Raw genomic sequence first — 21,691 nt, 5'->3', positions numbered from 1 at the left:
TGTGGGATACCAGGCCCTCAACTATAACACCTGTCTGACGTGGACTCACTGCACGAATGATTCATCTATCACCAGAGCTAAACACCCCCATTATCACAAGTGGTTGTCAGATGCGGGCATACAGACGGTGAAATCCGGGTCTTTGCACCAGTGGTGAGCCGTGTCATGAACTGCTGCTAACTGTGCGTTGCAGCCAGGTGAACAGCATTGCGCAGGAGTACATTTGATGGACTGTGTTGCATGCAGGTGGTGTACCTGTGGAAGTGAGCTCAGCATGGCCTGAGAAGATGTCTCCACCAGGGAGGGCCAGTTCAGAGGGTCCAGTGGTGTATGAGACAGTGAGCGAATAGTTCAACAGAACCAGAATAAAGAGTGGGGTGCAGTGCAAGGGGCTGAGATCTGGGCCTTTGATTACATGCAACCCATGCTGCCTACAGAGGAGGTTGGGGACTTCCTTGTAAAATTTGAAAAAGTTGCTGTAAAGAGAAAATGGCCTAGGGACCGGTGGCCAGAATTGCTGCAACACTTATTACAGATGGAGTTCTGGTCAATTTACCATTTGATGGATTGGGACCAGGATGACTACCACAAGTTTAAAGAGGAAATCCTTCTTCAAGGAGCAAGCCTGCATATCATGGCCTGCCAGCAATGCTCCAGGATAGGAAAGGGGTCACCGGAAGGCCAAAGTATCCGAGAGTCTGAGCAACGCAAAGTTTTGTGTCATGGCCACTTAGGGAAAGTGGCCAGCCCAGAAAGGAGGGCGCAACAGCCAGCATCCTACATGAGGTATAGCCAACCATCTTTGGAGTGCAAGTCTGCTGTTACCCCTAGCAACAGTGATCTTGTGTTACCTGCAGGGTGCGTCAGTGGGTCTGGAAAGGCTGCAGTGTTGCTCCATGGCCACATGGGGGAGTCAGCCTGTGGAGACACCACAGATGGGAGACATTGTACTCAAGTGAAGGCTATGATACCCACTACAGGAACTAGTAAAACTATTTCAGTTTATGGAACTGAACCCAATGAAGTGGGAGTGTGTACAGCAAGGATATCCACTGCGTGTATGAACATGGACTTGCTGCAGTGTGCTATCCAGAGCAGTGGGGAGGCGCAGGGTGAAGCCCAGCTGACAGCAAGGTTAAAGACTCAAACAGACATGGGGACTCTGTGTGTGCCTGCTGTAATTCAGCAGACTGCTGGGAAAGCTAAACTAGGGGTGACCAAATCTGTACTTGTGCCATATTCCCTAGTGACAGGTGCTGCAAAGATTCCCAGGGAATCTTCCAAGAAGCCTGCAGTGATGGAGCAGAGAGTTTCCCAGGTCAGCTATGGAGCTGCCCAAGTAGGAAAGAGTGCCCCTTTAAAGAGAGCGGGTGCTGTGAAGAGTCACTTACAGGTTGTGGTGGGTAAAAGACACAGACAACCCACAAAAGCAGAGCTTATGTCTTTGCAATGAGAATGCTGATGGTCATGCTGACAAAAGTGTTACTATTGGTAAATGTGATGATGCTGATGGTAATTACATTGAAACATGTATTTCTTGTAATGTCATATCTGAGAGTGATGTTGGTAAAATGTTCACTAACAATGATGGGAGTAGGAGATCTCCCGTGACAGGCAGAGGCACAAGATTGTCCATGGAAGTCTCATGGGGTCTCCATGTGTTGGAGCCAGAGGCTGTCCAGGATGGCTCTGGTGTTACTCTGGTGGAACAAGGGGGGACTGAGTCACACAGTGAGTTTGTGTGGGCGCAGAACCCTAAGTGTAACCTAGTTGGCAAGGGGTTAATTCAGCCTGCAAAAGCTTAGAGTGCAAAGCTGGATGTGTCTGTAGTGTCACCAGAGCAAGGTGGTCAAAATAGAGTATTGCACCTTACCTTTGCCCAAGGCGATATGAGTAAAAGCATGTTGTCACAACGTGACAAATGTGCTGTTTTGGCTAATGAACCCCAGGTTCCTGTGGGGCCTTCTAGAGCAGGTGATGCAACGCTGTGGAATGCCTGTGTTGGAACCACAAGGGACTGGGATGATTGGTGCAAGGAAGCACTCGCGACACTAGATGAAGTGACAATGAATTCCAAAGCAATGATGTGTAACAAAGGTGTGGACAGAACACCTGCTATGCCCAATGAGGGATCGTAGAACGTCCGGTGCTCAAGGGCACATTAGCCCCTGCAAAGGTTGATGTCCTCCAGTCTGAAGGAATGGTTCAAGGCGCTGGCATGGCAGATGTATTGTCCACAACCCTGCAGCTAAATAGTGTCAAGGTGACACCATGACTAATGCTGACTTGCAGAGGCTCATTGTTGTTGAGTTAGAGGGAAAGAGGAGACATGCATTTGACAGGAACACCAGGCTGGGATGACAAGTACCTCCAAGGAAGTGGAAGTCTCTTCAAATGTCTTAACCTCTCAAACTGTATTGGATGAGTCCCTCCATGTCTCGGATGAGGGAAAAGTCCCTAAAGAGGTCACACATTCCTAAAGAGGTATAGAGATGACAGAAATCTTACTTGAAATGCTGGAGTTGGTAAAAACACATTTACTGTACATTTGGGTGTTTCCACCGCAGTCGGACCAGGTGGTACTGCGTAGTACGAATGGGTGGAGCCAGGTGGTACAAGCCGTGCTGGATAACCTTGACCAAGAATGGAATTGGTGGGACCCACATTTATTAACAGTTTGGCACAGGAGCTCTAGATTCTCTGTGAGAGTACTTCCAGTTACCGATTGGTATGGAAGGCGCTCAGGGGAACTGTTTGAGATATCGGAGGTCTCTCCGCCTGATGCGGTGACTAGGAACATTTCTGCTGGTGCGGTCTGAGGTGCGGCTGAGCAGTGATCAATAGAGGATGTAGATACTGTCTCACCCGCTAGACCTCACAAAAAAGAAGGGCCCGGGATAGACATGGCAGAAAGAGGTACAAGTTAAGGTACCCTGAGACACTGTGGGAGAAAGTGCTAAAGGTATTGGTTGCTGTAACAATGTAATGTGTACACCAGTCAGCATTATCGCAGTTAGGAATGGTTTGTGCTTGGATCAGTGTCATTCGTTAGGACAGCCGCCCATGGAGTGTTGGACAACAGGTGAGGTGGAGCTGCGCCATGGCCCTGTGGAGTATAGTCACTCACCAGTGTATGGTTCTTCCTCAGGACTGGTCTTAACAAACACTGAAAAAGAAAACACTAATGGTATTAGTAATTGTGATCTCAGAATTGTTGATCTGTTAATGATTGGTGCTGTTAATAATGATTTATTTGCCGTGGATAACCAGAGAAAGGTATTTGAACCTGAAGGACCTATAGTGAAGGGTAAAGCTGAGTTCAAAGGAAGGATCAGGGAAAGCAGAGTTCCCCCAAGAAAAGAGAATAAGCCCAGGGACCCCAAGAGAAGAGAGAGAAGGCTGGGTATAAGGAACTCTAGGACCCTAGTGAGATTCAAGGTAGGGCGTACCTGAAAGCACACCCAAAAAAAGGGTTAGGCCTACGTGGCTGATGGCCAGCACAGAAGTGTCCCAACTGCAGTGGTAGGTGCAAGTGTTCCTCCCTCCGGATCGAAACAAAGGGTGGGAGACTGGAGCCCATGTAAGGGGGATGCTATGCCCAGGGGCTGGGAAAGGCTGACCAGCTTTGAGAGTCTGGGAGATTAAGGAAGCCAGTGAGTCCAGGGGGCTGGAAAGAATCATGCAGTCTCTTGGGGGCAAGCAGAGGAACTGATGACAAGAGAGAGCCAGGTGGCTCAGTATGTTTTCATTCATGTTTGAATGAAGTTTAAACCCCTGCGTGGGATTCCTGGATGGACTTTTGTTTTGTTTTTTGCCTATAATAAAGGTGGGCTACCAGGCCATTAACTATAATGCCTGTCTGACGTGGACTCACTGCACAAAGGATGCATCTATCACTAGAGCTAAACACCCCCAATATCACACCTCCTACATAAACTGTACCTGTTTATCAGCATCCTTCTCTTCTCCAGAGAACACATATATCCAGAGTACAGAAAGTACACAGATGTAAAAATTTTAATTGAAGGTATATAAATGTAAATAAATAAGTAAAAATGTCTGCTGCCTACCCCAAAAACTCCACTAGGTGGAGTTGATAGTTATAGTATAGAAAAATAGGGGAGGGGTAAGTGGCGCTGCCAAAATATGAAAGGTGTGTATGGTGCCTTACATAATAGAATCCTGTACCTGCTCAATGTGATATAAATTCATACAAAATCATCAAATATAAATTCATATATGAAAAGTGCAATGTGCTTAGTTGGGATGAGCCGAACACCCCCCGGTTTGGTTCGCGGCAGAACATGCGAACTAACAAAAAGTTTGTGCAAACATGCAAACATCGTTAAAGTCTATGGGACCCGAACGTGAAAAATCAAAAGTGCTAATTTTAAAGGCTAATATGCAAGTTATTGTCATAAAAAGTGTTTGGGGACCCGGCTCCTGCCCCAGGGGATATGTATCAAAGCAAAAAACAGCCGATTTTTCGGGATCAGTGATTTTATTAATGCTTAAAGTGAAACAATAAAAGTGAAATATTCCTTTAAATATCGTGTCTGGGGGGTGACTATAGTATGCCTGTAAAGTGGCACATTTTTCCCGTGTTTAGAACAGTCCCTGCAGCAAAATTACATTTCTAAAGGAATAAAAGTCATTTAAACTGCTTGCAGCTGTAATGTATTGTCGGGTCCCGGCAATATAGATGAAAATCATTGAGAAAAACGGCATGGGCCCCCCCCAGCCCATTACCAGGCCCTTTGGGTCTGGTATGGATATTAAGGTGAACCCCCGTACCCCAGGCCCTATATACTCTAAATAGCAGTATACAGGCGGTCCCTGGTTTGTTCTTAAGTTGGATCTGTTTGTAATTTGGAACAGGTACATTTTTAAGTGTAGCTCCAGCCAAAAAATCTATTTTTAAGCTTTTTGGATAACATAGGGAAGGGTTATCACCCCTGTAACATTTGTTTTGCTGTCTGTGCCCCTGTTCAGAAGATTTCACCTCACTTTCTGTCTCAATGACAATTGGATTTTTAAAATTTTGGGTTATTAGGAAAACAAGGATTGGTGATAAAGCATCAGTGGAGACACCTTTTTCCCATATTAACTCTTACAGGAGAGAATTTCCCTTCCTAGGGGTAGATTTACTCTCACTTCCTGTTGTCTCCCTCCGTTTGTAAGTAGGAGTCGTTTGTAAGTCGGATGTTTGTAAATAGGGGACCACCTGTATATACTATACGGCCTGCCCTATATACTCTGCGGAAAATTGGGCCTTAGGTGTAGGTGGTACCAGAACACTGTAAGCCCTCACAGTAACTCTTGGTGGGCGCTGGAACGGGCCCTGCTGTGAAATATTATATCAAGAATTGTAATTACATGCCCCTGTCAAACAGGGGCAGAAAAAATGGGCCTTTGGTGGTGGTGGTGCTACAAAACTGTAAGCCCTCACAGTTACTCTTGGTGGGCGCAGGAACGGGCCCTGCTGTGAAATATTATATCAAAAATTGTAATTACATGGCACTGTTAAACAGGGGCAGAAAAACTGGGCCTATGGTGGTGGTGGTGGTGCCACAACAATGTAAACCCTCACAGTTACTCTTGGTGGGCGCAGGAACGGGCCCTGCTGTGAAATATTAGATCAAAAATTGTAATTACATGCCCCTGTTAAACAGGGGCAGAAAAATTGGGCTTTAGGCAGTGGTGGTGGTGCCACAACACTGTAACCCCTCACAGACTCTCTTGTTGAGCGCAGGAACGAGCCCTGCTGTGAAATATTAGAGCAAAAATTGTAATTACACGCCCCTGTTAAACAGGGGCAGAAAAATTGGGCCTTAGGCAGTGGTGGTAGTGCCCTGAACGAAAAATATTCTTAGAAGCTATCATGAAGATTGAGGAAGAATAGGATAGTCTCTCAGCATAATAGGATAGTCACTCAGCATAGGCAGTCTTCAAGGGATCCCACATCCATAGAAAAATCAATCGGTTACATCAGCATCAGGTGCTTGGTAGCTGGTGATCCAAGACTGATTCATTTTTATGAATGTGAGCCGATCAACAGAGTCTGTGGACAGGCGCACTCTGTGATCGGTTACAAAGCCTCCAGCAGAACTGAATGTGCTATCAGATAGAATGAGGAGCAAGGAGAGGTCTGCCTTGTTCTTTGATGTGGGTCTTTTAAGTGCTGTTGCCAACGGACTGCATGGAAGGTCGTCATATGTCTGGTCAAGCATGTGGTGCCCAAGCGGCTGCTGTATTGGCCACGCTTGATACGCTTCAGACATATGTTGCAAACAACAACGGTGCGATCTGCTGCACACCTGTCAAAAAAGGCCCACACCAAAGAACTTTTCAAATAGCGCCCTGCACCTGCTTAGCTCTGCGGTGTGATGCAATAGGGTGGCTGCCCTTAAGCTGCCCCCTGAGGGCATTCTGCCTCGTTGGAGATGTGCCTCCTCCTCTCTTATATCAGGCACCCAAGCAGAGTCAGTGACCTCATCATCCCCTCCCTCCTCATCACTGGAGCAAACTTGGCAGTATGCTGCAGCTGGGGGAACATGACTGCCAGTTTCTTGTCCTTCTTGGGCACCCCCTCTCTCTAGGCTCACGTTACTCCCTTCCTTAACCTGGCTACTATCATCAGAGCCTTCAAATCGCTGCGCATCCTCCTGCAGCATGTACCCGACACTGTGGTCGAATAGTTCAGGGGACTCCTCCATGCATGATGGTGGGGCTAGGGAAGGAGTGACTGTTGACATGGAGCCGATGGAATAGGCCGCTTTGGCAGCTGCACTGACAGGCAAACTACTCTGAGCCTGGGTGACAGAGGATGGAGAGGATGAGGACGGCTTTGTTATCCATTCCACCAACTCTTCTGCATGTTGTGGCTCAATAACACGGCCAGCTGCAGAAAAAAGGACAAGCGTGCCCCACGGCCAAGTGCTGAGGATGCACCGTGTCCACGACCAGCACTGTTGAACTGTAGACACAGAGCCTGCTTGTCCTCTTTTAGTGGCCTGTGAGCGTCTGCCTCTCTTTGGTGGCCTTCCGGACATGCTGTAAATTTTGTTTAGCAAAACCACACTACACTGTATTGTGTACTGTGTACACCACCAGAAAAGTAGTAGCAAATGCACTATGGGTGCACGGTACTGTGTACACCACCAGAAGTCTAAGACAGCGTACACACGTGCGGACTTTTCGGCAACAAAAGTCCGACGACCATTCCAGCGGACTTTCGGCAGACTTTTGACAGACTTCCGACGGACTTTTGAACGACCGGACCTGCCTACACACGATCACACCAAAGTCCGATGGATTCGTACGTGATGACGTCGGATTCAGATCTAAAGTCCGTCAGATTTTCGACTGGAAAAGTTCGCTGAAGGTCTGATGAAGCCCACACATGATTGGATTGTCCGCCGGACTCAGTCAAAAAGTCCGCTCATGTGTACACTGCATAATAGCAACTATGGGTGCACTGTATTGTCTACTGTGTACACCACAGAAAAGTAGTAGCAACTGCACTATGGGTACATGGTACTGTGTACACCACCAAAAGTGTAATAACAACTATGGGTGCACTGTATTGTGTACTGTGTTCACCACCAGAAAAGTAGAAGCAACTGCACTAGGGGTGCACGGTATTGTGTACACCACCAGAAGTGTAATAACAACTATGGGTGCACTGTATTGTGTACTGTGTACACCACCAGGAAAGTAGTAGCCACTGCACTAGGGGTGCACGGTATTGTGTACACCAACAGAAGTGTAATAACAACTATGGGTGCACTGTATTGTGTACTGTGTACACCACCAGAAAAATATTAGCAACTGCACTATAGGTGCACAGTACTGTGTACACCAACAGAAGTGTAAAAACAACTATGGGTGCACTGTATTGTGTACTGTGTACACCACCAGGAAAGTAGTAGCAACTGCACTACGGGTGCATGGTACGGTGTACACCACCAGAAGTGTAATAGCAACTATTGGTGCACTGTATTGTGTACACCACCAGAAGTGTAATAACAACTATGGGTGCACTGTATTGTGTACTATGTACTGTGTACACCGCCTGAAGTATATTATAAAAAGTACACCCCAGGAATGGCCTGCAGTCAGATATAGGCTACACTGGATGCAGTGTATATATATATATATATATATATATATATATATATATATATATATATATATATATATATATGAGACTGACTGTATATATACATTTAATACACTACAGCTAACTGAATAACCTGCCTGCCTGAAGTATATTATAAAAAGTACACCAGGAATGGCCTGCAGTCAGATACAGGCTTGGCTACACTGGATGCAGTATATATATATATATTTATATATATATATACATATATATATACACACAAGACCGACTGTATGTATATATATATATATATATATATATATATATATATATATTACACTGCAGCTAACTGAATAACCTGCCTGTCTGAGGTATATTAGAAAAAGTACACCAGGAATGGCCTGCAGTCAGATATAGGCTTGGCTACACTGGATGCAGTGTGTATATGTATATATATATATATATATATATATATATATATATATATATATATATATATATATACACACAAGACTGACTGTGTCATTTATTTCTTTATTTTTTTAAGGTGAATTTATCCGTTAAGGCTGTATTTTTCAAAACTTGATTTTATACATCATGTACAGTATCTTACAAAAGTGAGTACACCCCTCACATTTTTGTAAATATTTTATTATATCTTTTTAATGTGACAACACTGAAGAAATTACACTTTGCTACAATGTAAAATAGTGAGTGTACAGCTTGTATAACAAGCTTGTGTAAATTTGCTATCCCCTCAAAATAACTCAACACATGCCATTAATGTCTAAACTGCAGGCAACAAAAGTGAGTACACCCCAAGTTAAAAAGTCAAAATTGGGCCCAATTAACCATCTTCCCTCCCCGGTGTCATGTGTCACATGACACCGTATATATACGGTACTTCAGGCAGGTTATTCAGTTAGCTGCAGTGTATTTAATATATATATATATATATATATATATATATATATATATATATATTAAATACACTGCAGCTAACTGAATGACCTGCCTGCCTGAAGTATATTGGAAAAAGTACACCAGTATCCTCAGAGAGTTCTTTGCCATGAGGTGCCATGTTGAACTTCCAGTGACCAGTATGATAGAGCGAGAGCGATAACACCAAATTTAACACACCTGCTTCCCATTCACACCTGAGACTTTGTAACACTAACGAGTCACATGACACTGTGGAGGGAAAATGGCTAATTGGGCCCAATTTGGACATTTTCACTTAGGAGTGTACTCACTTTTGTTGCCAGCAGTTTAGACATTAATGGCTGTATGTTGAATTATTTTGAGGGGACAGCAAATTTACACTGTTATACAAGCTGTACACTCACTACTTTACATTGTAGCAAAGTGTCATTTCTTCAGTGTTGTCACATGAAAAGATAGAATAAAATATTTACAAAAATGTGAGGGGTGTAGATGCTATAACCTTTGTGCAAACCACTCAATATGCGCTTATTGCGATTTATTTTACCAAAAATATGTAGAAGAATACATATTGGCCTAAACTGATGAAGAAATTTGTTTTTGCTTTTTTTAATTTGGGATGTTTATTATAGCAAAAAGTAAAAAATATTGTGTTTTTTTTCAAAATTGTCGCTTTTCTTTTGTTTATAGCGCAAAAAATAAAAACCGCAGAGGTGATCAAATACTGTACCACCAAAAGAAAGCTCTATTTGTGGGGAAAAAAAGGACACAAATTTTGTTTGGGTACAACGTCGCATGACCGTGCAATTGTCAGATAAATCGACACAGTGCCGTATCGCAAAAAATGACCTTGTCAGGAAGGGGGTAAATGCTTCCGGGGCTGAAGTGGTTAAAGGATAAGTTCACCTTTGTGAACATGTTACATGTTACATGTTACATTCATAATATTTAGGGTGTAACATGTAACATGTTCAGCATCTGCCTGTTCTTCACCCAATCACCCCAACCTGCCGCCCCCCCCGTGACAGTAGGCTAGGGATTTTCTCCCTGCACCCACTGTCACAATTAAAAAAGATGGGGGGTCGTATGGGGCTCTGAGTTCTGTGAACAATTATCTACAACTACAGTCAGCCTTTGCGACTGATGGCTTGTAGTTCTCAATAAACTACCAGGGCGCTGTTGAGTGCTCTAGGTAGTTCACTGAGTTTTCTCCCATTCAATAATTGTCTGCTAATATTGGAGTTATTGGAAGACAGCTACACAGACAGTCTGCTGGAGCCTGAAATTACACCCACAATCTGCTGATCATGGGTGCAATACTTTACAGGCTCCCAAAAAAAAAGAAAGAAGAAATGCAAGTTTTTTTATCTGCAAAAAATGTGCATTTATTTCTTTCTTTATTTTTTTAAGGTGAACTTATCCGTTAAGGCTGTATTTTTCAAAACTTGATTTTATACATCATGTACAGTATCTTACAAAAGTGAGTACACCCCTCACATTTTTGTAAATATTTTATTATATCTTTTTAATGTGACAACACTGAAGAAATTACACTTTGCTACAATGTAAAGTAGTGAGTGTACAGCTTGTATAACAAGCTTGTGTAAATTTGCTATCCCCTCAAAATAACTCAACACACGCCATTAATGTCTAAACTGCAGGCAACAAAAGTGAGTACACCCCAAGTTAAAAAGTCAAAATTGGGCCCAATTAACCATCTTCCCTCCCCGGTGTCATGTGACACGTTAGTGTCACATGACACCGTATATATACGGTACTTCAGGCAGGCAGGTTATTCAGTTAGCTGCAGTGTATTTAATATATATATATATATATATATATATATATATATATATATATATATATTAAATACACTGCAGCTAACTGAATGACCTGCCTGCCTGAAGTATATTAGAAAAAGTACACCAGTATCCTCAGAGAGTTCTTTGCCATGAGGTGCCATGTTGAACTTCCAGTGACCAGTATGATAGAGCGAGAGCGATAACACCAAATTTAACACACCTGCTTCCCATTCACACCTGAGACTTTGTAACACTAACGAGTCACATGACACTGTGGAGGGAAAATGGCTAATTGGGCCCAATTTGGACATTTTCACTTAGGAGTGTATTCACTTTTGTTGCCAGCAGTTTAGACATTAATGGCTGTATGTTGAATTATTTTGAGGGGACAGCAAATTTACACTGTTATACAAGCTGTACACTCACTACTTTACATTGTAGCAAAGTGTCATTTCTTCAGTGTTGTCACATGAAAAGATAGAATAAAATATTTACAAAAATGTGAGGGGTGTAGACGCTATAACCTTTGTGCAAACCACTCAATATGCGCTTATTGCGATTTATTTTACCAAAAATATGTAGAAGAATACATATTGGCCTAAACTGATGAAGAAATTTGTTTTTGCTTTTTTTAATTTGGGATGTTTATTATAGCAAAAAGTAAAAAATATTGTGTTTTTTTTCAAAATTGTCGCTTTTCTTTTGTTTATAGCGCAAAAAATAAAAACCGCAGAGGTGATCAAATACTGTACCACCAAAAGAAAGCTCTATTTGTGGGGGAAAAAAAGGACACAAATTTTGTTTGGGTACAACGTCGCATGACCGTGCAATTGTCAGGTAAATCGACACAGTGCCGTATCGCAAAAAATGACCTTGTCAGGAAGGGGGTAAATTCTTCCGGGGCTGAAGTGGTTAAAGGATAAGTTCACCTTTGTGAACATGTTACATGTTACATGTTACATTCATAATATTTAGGGTGTAACATGTAACATGTTCAGCATATGCCTGTTCTTCACCCAATCACCCCAACCTGCCGCCCCCCCCGTGACAGTAGGCTAGGGATTTTCTCCCTGCACCCACTGTCACAATTAAAAAAGATGGGGGGTCGTATGGGGCTCTGAGTTCTGTGAACAATTATCTACAACTACAGTCAGCCTTTGCGACTGATGGCTTGTAGTTCTCAATAAACTACCAGGGCGCTGTTGAGTGCTCTAGGTAGTTCACTGAGTTTTCTCCCATTCAATAATTGTCTGCTAATATTGGAGTTATTGGAAGACAGCTACACAGACAGTCTGCTGGAGCCTGAAATTACACCCACAATCTGCTGATCGTGGGTGCAATGCTTTACAGGCTCCCAAAAAAAAAGAAAGAAGAAATGCAAGTTTTTTTATCTGCAAAAAATGTGCATTTATTTCTTTCTTTATTTTTTTAAGGTGAACTTATCCGTTAAGGCTGTATTTTTCAAAACTTGATTTTATACATAATGTACAGTATCTTACAAAAGTGAGTACACCCCTCACATTTTTGTAAATATTTTATTATATCTTTTTAATGTGACAACACTGAAGAAATTACACTTTGCTACAATGTAAAGTAGTGAGTGTACAGCTTGTATAACAAGTTTGTGTAAATTTGCTATCCCCTCAAAATAACTCAACACACGCCATTAATGTCTAAACTGCAGGCAACAAAAGTGAGTACACCCCAAGTTAAAAAGTCAAAATTGGGCCCAATTAACCATCTTCCCTCCCCGGTGTTATGTGACTCGTTAGTGTTACAAGGTCTCAGGTGTGAATGGGGAGCAGGTGTGTTCAATTTGGTGTTATCGCTCTCACTCTCTCATACTGGTCACTGGAAGTTCAACATGGCACCTCATGGCAAAGAACTCTCTGAGGATCTGGAAAAAATAATTGTTGCTCTACAAAAAGATGGCATAGGCTATAAGAAGATTGCCAAGACCCTGAAACTGAGCTGCAGCACGGTGGCCAAGACCTTACAGAGATTTAACAGGACAGGTTCCAGTAAGAACAGGCCTCGCAATGGTCAACCAAAGAAGTAAAATGCACGTGCTCAGCATCATATCTAGAGGTTGTCTTTGGGAAATAGATGCATGAGTGCTGCCAGTATTGCTGCAGAGGTTGAAGGGGTGGGGGGTCAGCCAGTTAGTGCTCAGACCATACGCCGCACACTGCATCACTGCATGGCTGTCATCCCAGAAGGAAGCCTCTTCCAAAGATGGTGCACAAGAAAGCCCGCAAACAGATTGCCGAAGACAAGCAGACTAAGGACATGAATTACTGGAACCATGTCCTGTGGTCTAAAGAGACCTATATAAACTTATTTGGTTCAGACAGTGTCAGCGTGTGTGGCAGCAACCAGGTGAGGAGTACAAAGAATAGTGTGTCTTGCCTACAGTCAAGCTTGGTGGTGGAAGTGTCATGGTCTGGGGCTGCATGAGTGCTGCCGTCACTGGGGAGCTACAGTTTATTGAGGGAACCATGATTGCCAACATGTACTGTGACATACTGGAGCAGAGAATGACCCCCCTCCCTTTGGAGACTGGGCCGCAGGGCAGTATTCCAACATGATAACGACCCCAAACACACCTCCAAGATGACCACTGCCTAGAATAAAGGTGATGGACAGGCCAAGCATGTCTCCTGACCTAAACCCTATTAAGCATCTGTGGGGCATTCTCAAATGGAAGGTGGAGGAGCGTTGTGATGTCATCATGGAGGAGTGGAAGAGAACTCCAGTGGCAATCTGTGAAGCTCTGGTGAACTCCATGCCCAAGAGCGTTAAGGCAGTGCTGGAAAATAATGGTGGCTACACTAAACTTTGACACTTTGGGCTCAATTTGGACATTTTCACTTAGGGGTGTACTCACTTTTTTGCCAGCAGTTTAGACACTAATGGCTGTGTGTTGAGTTATTTTGAGGGGACAGCAAATGTACACTGTTATACAAGCTGTACACTCACTACTTTACATTGTAGCAAAGTGTCTTTTCTTCAGGGTTGTCACATGAAAAGATATAATAAAATATTACAAAAAATGTGAGGGGTGTACTCACTTTTGTGAGATACTGTATTTTCCAGCAACTAAGCATTTGCTTAACAAGTTCACTCTAGTCCCAGCTAACCTTGTCCAAAAGACAGGCTCAAAGGCTATTTCTAAAAGTCATACAACACTATCACAGGTACAAATGGTATGCCTGTTCAGCTGTCGATAGGAAGTATAGTATAGAAAAGTATAGAAAAACCCAAGATACTGCAACACCCAAAAATAGCAGACATAGCTCATAAAATATGTTGTAACTACGGGGAAAAAACAAAACAAAATTAAAACTATGTTGTTAGGGTCTTTGCATTTTTATTCTGTCTTCTGGAAAGTCATGGAAAATGGACGGCAGCCTGCAGCAAATGTAGAACTTATTTAAGAGCCACAGCCACACAACATCACTTTCTGAGAAGCATGTTTTAGGTGAAGTGCCATCTGGGATATGTAAACATAAAAGAAGATTCAGATCACAGATACCAAATACAGTGTAATATCTAACAGAGTGATCTGAAGACCCTCAAGTTCCTGAGCCAACAGCCAGCAGTGCAATTGCAGTAGAAAAACTGTGCAGATACCTGCTAAACCTTAGGACTGTAACAACCAAAGCCCATTTGAAATACGCTATATATTATAGTACAGTACAGCACTACTTTCCACCTGGTGAAAAAAGGAGGAACCTTTTGCCAACGTATAATGCATTGGACTAATGGTCTGCAGTTGCACACAATTGTGATTTGTTAGAGCATACTGGCATCTCTCTTTTATATAATCCCATCTCTGTAATAACAATTCGTCATTAAACAAGATTGCCTAAAATCATACTGAGCATACTAGAGGTTCTGTGAAACTTTTATGAGGTGCTACAAACAGTACTCTGAGAAAGACACGAGAATATAAAAACAGATCATGTGTGAGCTGATGCCAGCCCACAAAAACTCTCAAACAGACTTGTCCTACTGTCCTGGCCTAGTGACGTAAATGGGGGACAGGGTAACATTATTACAAACCCCTGGCCATTCTTATTCCTTGAATTTTCAGATTTTATGCAGTAATATCATACTTACATCAACTCCTTCCAGCTTGTTGGTGAAGCTACTACTGACTGATTGAAGAGCAACAGGGGGCCAGGAGTGGAACCAGTCTATGGCTGTACAGTTCACCAGGGCTGGAAACTTTCTTGCTCTGTTTCTCAAAGTAAAACCCACAGGTGAAAAACACAGGACTACCTGCAGTAAATGAAATCATGAAAATAAGATTATTAAGATTTTAACTTTCATTTAAATAATTATAATGTTCTCACGTGATCTATAGTAGCGTGACAAATCAAATCCATCCTATAGCAGGAAACAATAAAATGTAATACATTTTTATTTGAGTACTGTTTATTTTATATTTCCCTCATATGTAAGCATTATATAACTGGTAGTACATACCATACATTCCAGGGATTGGCATTTAATAGGGATGAAACCAAGAGAATAGGATTTTTCTATAAATAGTAAAAATGCCTTTGTTTTCTTTGGCTATCTCTAACCCTCACTATAATAGTGTAGACACTAGAGGGAGTAAGATTATTTAAACTGTGGGCCAAAAGTATCCACTACTGTGGTTTTACACCTTGACCATGTGCAGTCATTTGATTAGAGGGTGGATATGAAAGACAATAGTGGCAATTTGTAGCAAAGATCCAGAGTGGCACAGAGAAGAGATGGTGAAGATGGCCAACTTTGTGTTAGCAACACCAACAATGTTATAATTATAGATCACATATAAACATACTTGAGAACTTTAAAAAAATCTGATTTCCTGAGACTGGTGATGGAGTGGGGGATTGAATTAACAGTGAGAGTGTCATAAAACTTGAGCCTATGTACAGAGTGCAGAAGTCAGAAGTATGTAACAAAAAGAAGAGAGGGCGCACCAACCTAGCGCATTACCACTGGTAGTGTTTATTAAAAAGTAAAAAACCAAGTAACATACTCACAAACGAGCTTGAAATACAGGCATGGACATGGACTGCAGGTATGCAGTAACAAACACCAGGATAAAATTTACATATACATAATTCAGGGGTTGAGGTTGGGTAACATACATAATACAGGGGTCTGGTGTGGATAATATACATAGGGCAGGGGTCAGGTGTGCAACATACATGTGCAGGGGTCAGGTGTGTGTGTAATGTACATAGTTTAGGCGTCAGAATTTTATACAGCTGAGCGCACAGCACCCCCGTGATTCTTTTCACCACCAACCTCTTATATATACTACAGCAGTACCACCTATGTACATAAATACATACAAACTCCATATAACACAACACACATACGCATACACATACAATACATATCCACAGCATACACATACATACATACATATGTACACATTCATACACAAATCCGTAACATACATGCAACATACACTGAGCAAAAATATAACCGCAACACTTTTTCATTTGTCCCAATTTATCATGAGCTGAACGCAAAGATCTACAAATTTTTCTATGTACACAAAAGGACTGTTTCTCTCAAATATTGTTCACAAATCTGTCCAAATCTGTGTTAGTGAGCTCTTCTCAGTTAACGACGACGAACTGCAGTCAGGTCGAGACCCCGATGAGGACGATGAGCATGCAGATGAGCTTCCCTGAGACGGTTTCTGACAGTTTGTGCAGAAATTCTTTGGTTATGCAAACCGATTATCGCAGCAGCTGTCCGGGTGGCTGGTCTCAGAAAATCTTGGAGGTGAGGATGCTGGATGTGGAGGTCCTGGGCTGGTGTAGTTACACATGGTCTGCGGTTGTGAGGCTGGTTGGATGTACTGCCAAATTCTCGGAAACGCCTTTGGAGAGGGCAACAGCTCTGGAGAACATTCCTGCAGTCAGCATGCCAATTGCACTTTCCCTCAAAACTTGTGACATCTGTGGCATTGTGCTGTGTGATAAAACTGCACATTTTAGAGTGGCCTTTTATTGTGGCCAGCCTAAGGCACACCTGTGCAATAATCATGCTGTCTAATCAGCATCTTGATATGCCACACCTGTGAGGTGGATGGTTTATTTTGGCAAAGGAGAAGTGCTCACTAACACAGATTTAGACAGATTTGTGAACAATATTTGAGAGAAATAGGCCTTTTGTGTACATATAAAAATGTGTGGATCTTTGCATCCAGCTCATGATAAATAGGGGCAAACACAAAAGTGTTGGGTTTATATTTTTGCTCAGTGTACATACACACTGCATGCAACATACATACAGTATATACTGCATGCACATACAACACATGCAACACTGTCACTTACCTCTCTAGTGGCATCTAGTTTCCTTCAGCCCCCCCATCTGATCCACAGGCTCAGATTTAGGAAAAGCTCCAGACTCCTCCTTCCTGGCAGCTTGTATTTACTTGCATTTACTAGCCTTGCACAGCAGGTATGACTCAGAAAAATGACAGCATGCATGCTGCACTTTGTTTTCATCTCTGGGATAGAAATTCCAGAGATGTAGCAATCCGTTAATGACTCAGCAACCAGAGTTAAATTTCAGGATTGCCAGGTCAATTCCGACAAGTTCCCAGCTATGCATATAAGAATGGCAAAGGATCAGGCTGTAGCATACATTGGACTAAGGTTTTGAAAACTCCATTCTTTCTAATTGTAAATATATAAATACCGGTAATTTACTGACCACTTTCTAACTGTATAATCCTTTCTTTAAAAGTAGCCCATTCATTGACTCTATCAGCAATCCCATGCATTACAGACGCTTTATTCAAAAGAGTAAGGCTCCATTTTCATAGCTTGCAATTATTTCTGTATGTAGTTTCAACCCTACCTTAAATATATGTTTGAACCCAGCACATTCCCTAGTTACGTCCCCACACACTATTGCAAGTAGAGTAATACGCAAGATGGCATATAGAAGTTTGTATTAAACTGGCATTACACAATAGACATGTGCATTCGTTTTCGTCCGAATGCATTTACGTCCAAATTTCAGGTATTTTCGTTATGGTTTTAACAAACGATAACGAAAGTGCAGAATCCGAAAAACGAAAGATCCGACATAAACAAATGCTTTATTTTCATTTTCGTTGCTACAACAGTTCGATATAGATAGGAGATTCGACATGATGATGACAATAACAATCTGTGTCCATCAAACCTGTGGTCACATGTGCCTAACCTTAACTCTATTAGTCCAAGTTTATTCTACATAGAGAGAAAAGATTCGACATAGAGAGAAAAGATTCGATGTAGGGAAGAAAAGATTCAACATAGGGGAGAAAAGATAAATAAAAATAATGATGATGATGAATGTTATTGGCTAATTGTAACCAAAGAGGAGGAGCAGTAAAATAGCTAGAACTAAGTACACACGTACTTTGGCTTATGGTGTCTGTTGAAAGTTCTAAGAAGATTCAACGGAGCAGGTAAACTATACGGTGTCATACAGTTTAGCTGCTCCATCGAATCTTCTTTGAACATTAAACAGACACCATAAGCCTTCAATGACAGATTCGACCTTAATTTGGATTTTCGGACTAATTCAATTTTTAACGAAAAACAAAATAAATAAAAATGAATTTCGGGAGTAACTACATAAATTTATTTTTCAGACGAAAACGAAATTCAGAAACGAAATATTTCAGTGTGCACATGTCTATTACACAAGTAGAATTTCATTAGAATTTTATTACAAATGTTTCATTTTAAGTATATTTGACTTTCTAATCATTAGTGGGGTCAAACTGATTTGACTGTAGTGACGAGAAAATGCGCAGGATGGAAAATATTTCTTGAATAAACAGATTTCTAACAGTGTATGTGGTTTTTATATGGGAAAGACCATTCATTAAAAAAAATTCAAAAATTGAATGTTAAAAGCAAAAGAAATTTTGAAGTGCTTTTGAACAACATCTGCCAAGTCATCAAATGTACTGAGATTTTTGTACAAATATTCAAACAAATATTTGCACAGTCTGTTAATATAAGGCCAGATTTAGTCATCCTGCCCTGCTCCTTTTCCCTCATCTCACCAGTCAGAGAGGCACTTCTGATTAAAAATGACTATGTTGTCTGTATAATAAGGTGAGATCTAGAGCGCCTTTACAGATTGCAACTAATGACTGCATATAAAGCTCCTAGAGGAGAATATGTTTATGAATATTTGTACCTCTCGTCTCTGGCGTAGAAGAGAAGTGAATGGAATACGCAGTTAGCCGCTCTGATATTTAGTGGAAGGAGGAGTGAGATTTGTGCCTATAGTCTTGCAAAATCACAGACCCAAATACTACTCAATGAAAGTTAAAAAATAAAGGCAGGAAAATCACAGGTAAAAAATAAAATTAAAGGAAAAAAATACCTATTGGAAAGGAGCCATGCATGAATAATTGTGTTTTTTTATTTCTGTTAAGAAATTCCTGTGACACTTCTAACTAATTATATTTGGGCTATACAAAAACATTCCTTTACAAGTGTCACAGAAATGTCTTTATATATAAAATATATAAATACATATATAAATAAAAATAACATTTTTCATGCAAGGACCCTCTCTAATAGGCCTTTCATTAACTTTTATTTTTGTTATGGGTCAAAACCAACTGTCTTTGGTTTTGTTTGATATGCGTTGGCCTTCCATGTGCTTCTTGCTGTGAAAGCCAGTTATAGGTGGGCGCAGTGGCCATTTGTTTGTGTCGTTGTCAAGCTAATTAGAAATAAGTACTGTACAACAATGGATATAAGGGAGAACGGAGAGAAAATAACATAATTGAATAATTAGAATGCCTGAACACTCAGATGGAAAAGCATATAACAATAATATTTAAGATAGATGAAGAAAAGATGAATAAACATAATTTTCTTATCTAAGACACAGTCATACAATTGCTATACTACCCAAAGCTGTTAAAATCATATAGAAGATTCAATCAAAGAAACATAAATAAATCATAATCATGATTTAACCCTTTAGGTGATAATGTGTCTAGAGTGTATATCCAAAATACCTCATGTTTAGGGCACTTACACACTGCCAGCACCCGGGCGTTGGTGGTAAAGTGCCGCTATTTTAAACCCCCCGCAAGCCACAGGGGTTTGGCGGCGCTGAACATTGATTTCAGTGGGCAGGGGCGCTTTAGGAGGGGTGTATTCACCTCTCCTACAATGCTGCAAAGAAGCTGCTTACATGACTTTTTTTGACGTCCTGCCAGCGCAGCGCCCCGGTGTGAACGCACTCGGGTTTTCATACTTAGATTGCAGCTAAGTCTTTTTTCAGGCCGCTTTACAGGCGCTATCTTTAGCGCTAAAGGGCCTGAAAAATGCCTCCAGTGTGAAAGGGGTCTGAGGATGGATGAAAATAGGTATTTATTATAATAGATACCCAAATAGGTATCCTTTCTTCACACAGAATCCAGAATTCTGGGTCTGCATTACAGACAGATTTGTTTGCTAAACCAATAGATCAGAATCAGGTTCTTTTACAAAAAAGTTTTCATCCTCCTGCTGACTTTAGGGCTATTGTTCATAACCAGGTGTCCCGTGTTGAGAGGATAAACAAAGATATATTGTAATTACACAGACAAGAGATGAAAAAATACTTTAAGATAGAGGGTATCAAAAGTCCTTGGTGACACAAGATAAAAAGGGCAAACACAAGGAAATTCAACAGTATAAACACCTTTTGCACATAGGGCTAACGAGTACATTCCTCCTAGTGTTTTAGGCTGCATTCACACCTGAGCGTATTGTTTTCAGGCAGAAAGTCGCGTGATTTTGCCCTGATTTTGTACAGGTCAAAAGGTCACCAATGTAAAAAGCAGAAAAACTCCGGTAATCTGTCTAAAAAGAAGCTCATGTACTTTTTTCACAGAATGCTCAGATGTGAACAAGGGCCATTTAAAGAGGAAGTAAACCCTGATGGGTTTTACTTCCTCTTTTGCTCCCTGCAAAGCCTGCAAATTAAAAGCATAATGGGCTAGTATGCATCACATACTAGCCCATTAGGTGACACTTACCTGCAAACTAATCCACCGCTGTCCCCTGTGCAGGCTACGTCCATCTTCACCCCTCTTCCTTCTGTGACTGGGCGGAGCCGTGTGATGTCACTTCCGCGCATGCGTGTGGGAGACGGCAGTAACGGCACACGCTGTGGGAGGAAACGGCACTGAGGTCCGTTTCAGCACAGCGCAAAGTGTATGTCAGGCTGCGGCTGGAATGAGCTGAATGATGTACGGAATTCTACTGGCGTTTAGGGCCCTGTCTGTCCAAAGGGGAAGGTCCAGAATGCAGGTCTGAAAGGCTGCCTATAGCAGCACTGGATGCTGTACCTGTCTTCTCTGGGCATATCCCTGGAGGGATACACTTCAGCTGGATAGCCCTGGGACTACAAAAGACTAGTATTTCTTTGTCAATACCATACCTAAAGAGATTCTCTTTCCATTTTGTGCCATAATTGGTGTTCTCTTGGAGAGGCTTATTCACAGATCTTGGATTTTCAGGTGCCAGACCATTAGGGCCAGACTGGTTAGAGCTGACTTTCCAACATTGGTGGCACAACAAACTACACTAAGGGCCCTTTCACACTGGGGCGGGTGTCGGCGGTAAAGCGCCGCTATTGTAAGCGGCGGTTTTACCCCCGCTAGCGGCCGAGAAATGGTTAAAAACCACCGCAAAGCACCTCTGCAGAGGCGCTTTGCCGGCGGAATAGCCGCGCCGTCCCATTGATTTCAATGGGCAGGAGCAGTGAAGGAGCGGTATACACTCCGCTCCTTCACCGCTCCGAAGATGCTGCT

The 21,691-nt window shown here is 42.0% G+C and overlaps 1 protein-coding gene across 1 annotated transcript in view; it reads right to left on the bottom strand.

Moving 5' to 3' along the window:
* LOC141148076 (dynein axonemal heavy chain 11-like) overlaps nucleotides 1-21,691 on the bottom strand; it is a 1,034,097-nt gene that overhangs the window by 357,225 nt on the left and 655,181 nt on the right. Inside the window, exon 60 of the mRNA XM_073635228.1 lies at nucleotides 14,968-15,129. Coding sequence (XP_073491329.1) covers nucleotides 14,968-15,129 — 162 coding nt within the window. The remainder of the gene's footprint in view (nucleotides 1-14,967; nucleotides 15,130-21,691) is intronic.

Source organism: Aquarana catesbeiana, linkage group LG06 (genome assembly GCF_042186555.1).
Source record: "Aquarana catesbeiana isolate 2022-GZ linkage group LG06, ASM4218655v1, whole genome shotgun sequence".
Taxonomy (NCBI): domain Eukaryota; kingdom Metazoa; phylum Chordata; class Amphibia; order Anura; family Ranidae; genus Aquarana; species Aquarana catesbeiana.
Note: the sequence above shows the minus strand (reverse complement) of the source record. Positions and strands in the feature narration are given on the sequence as shown.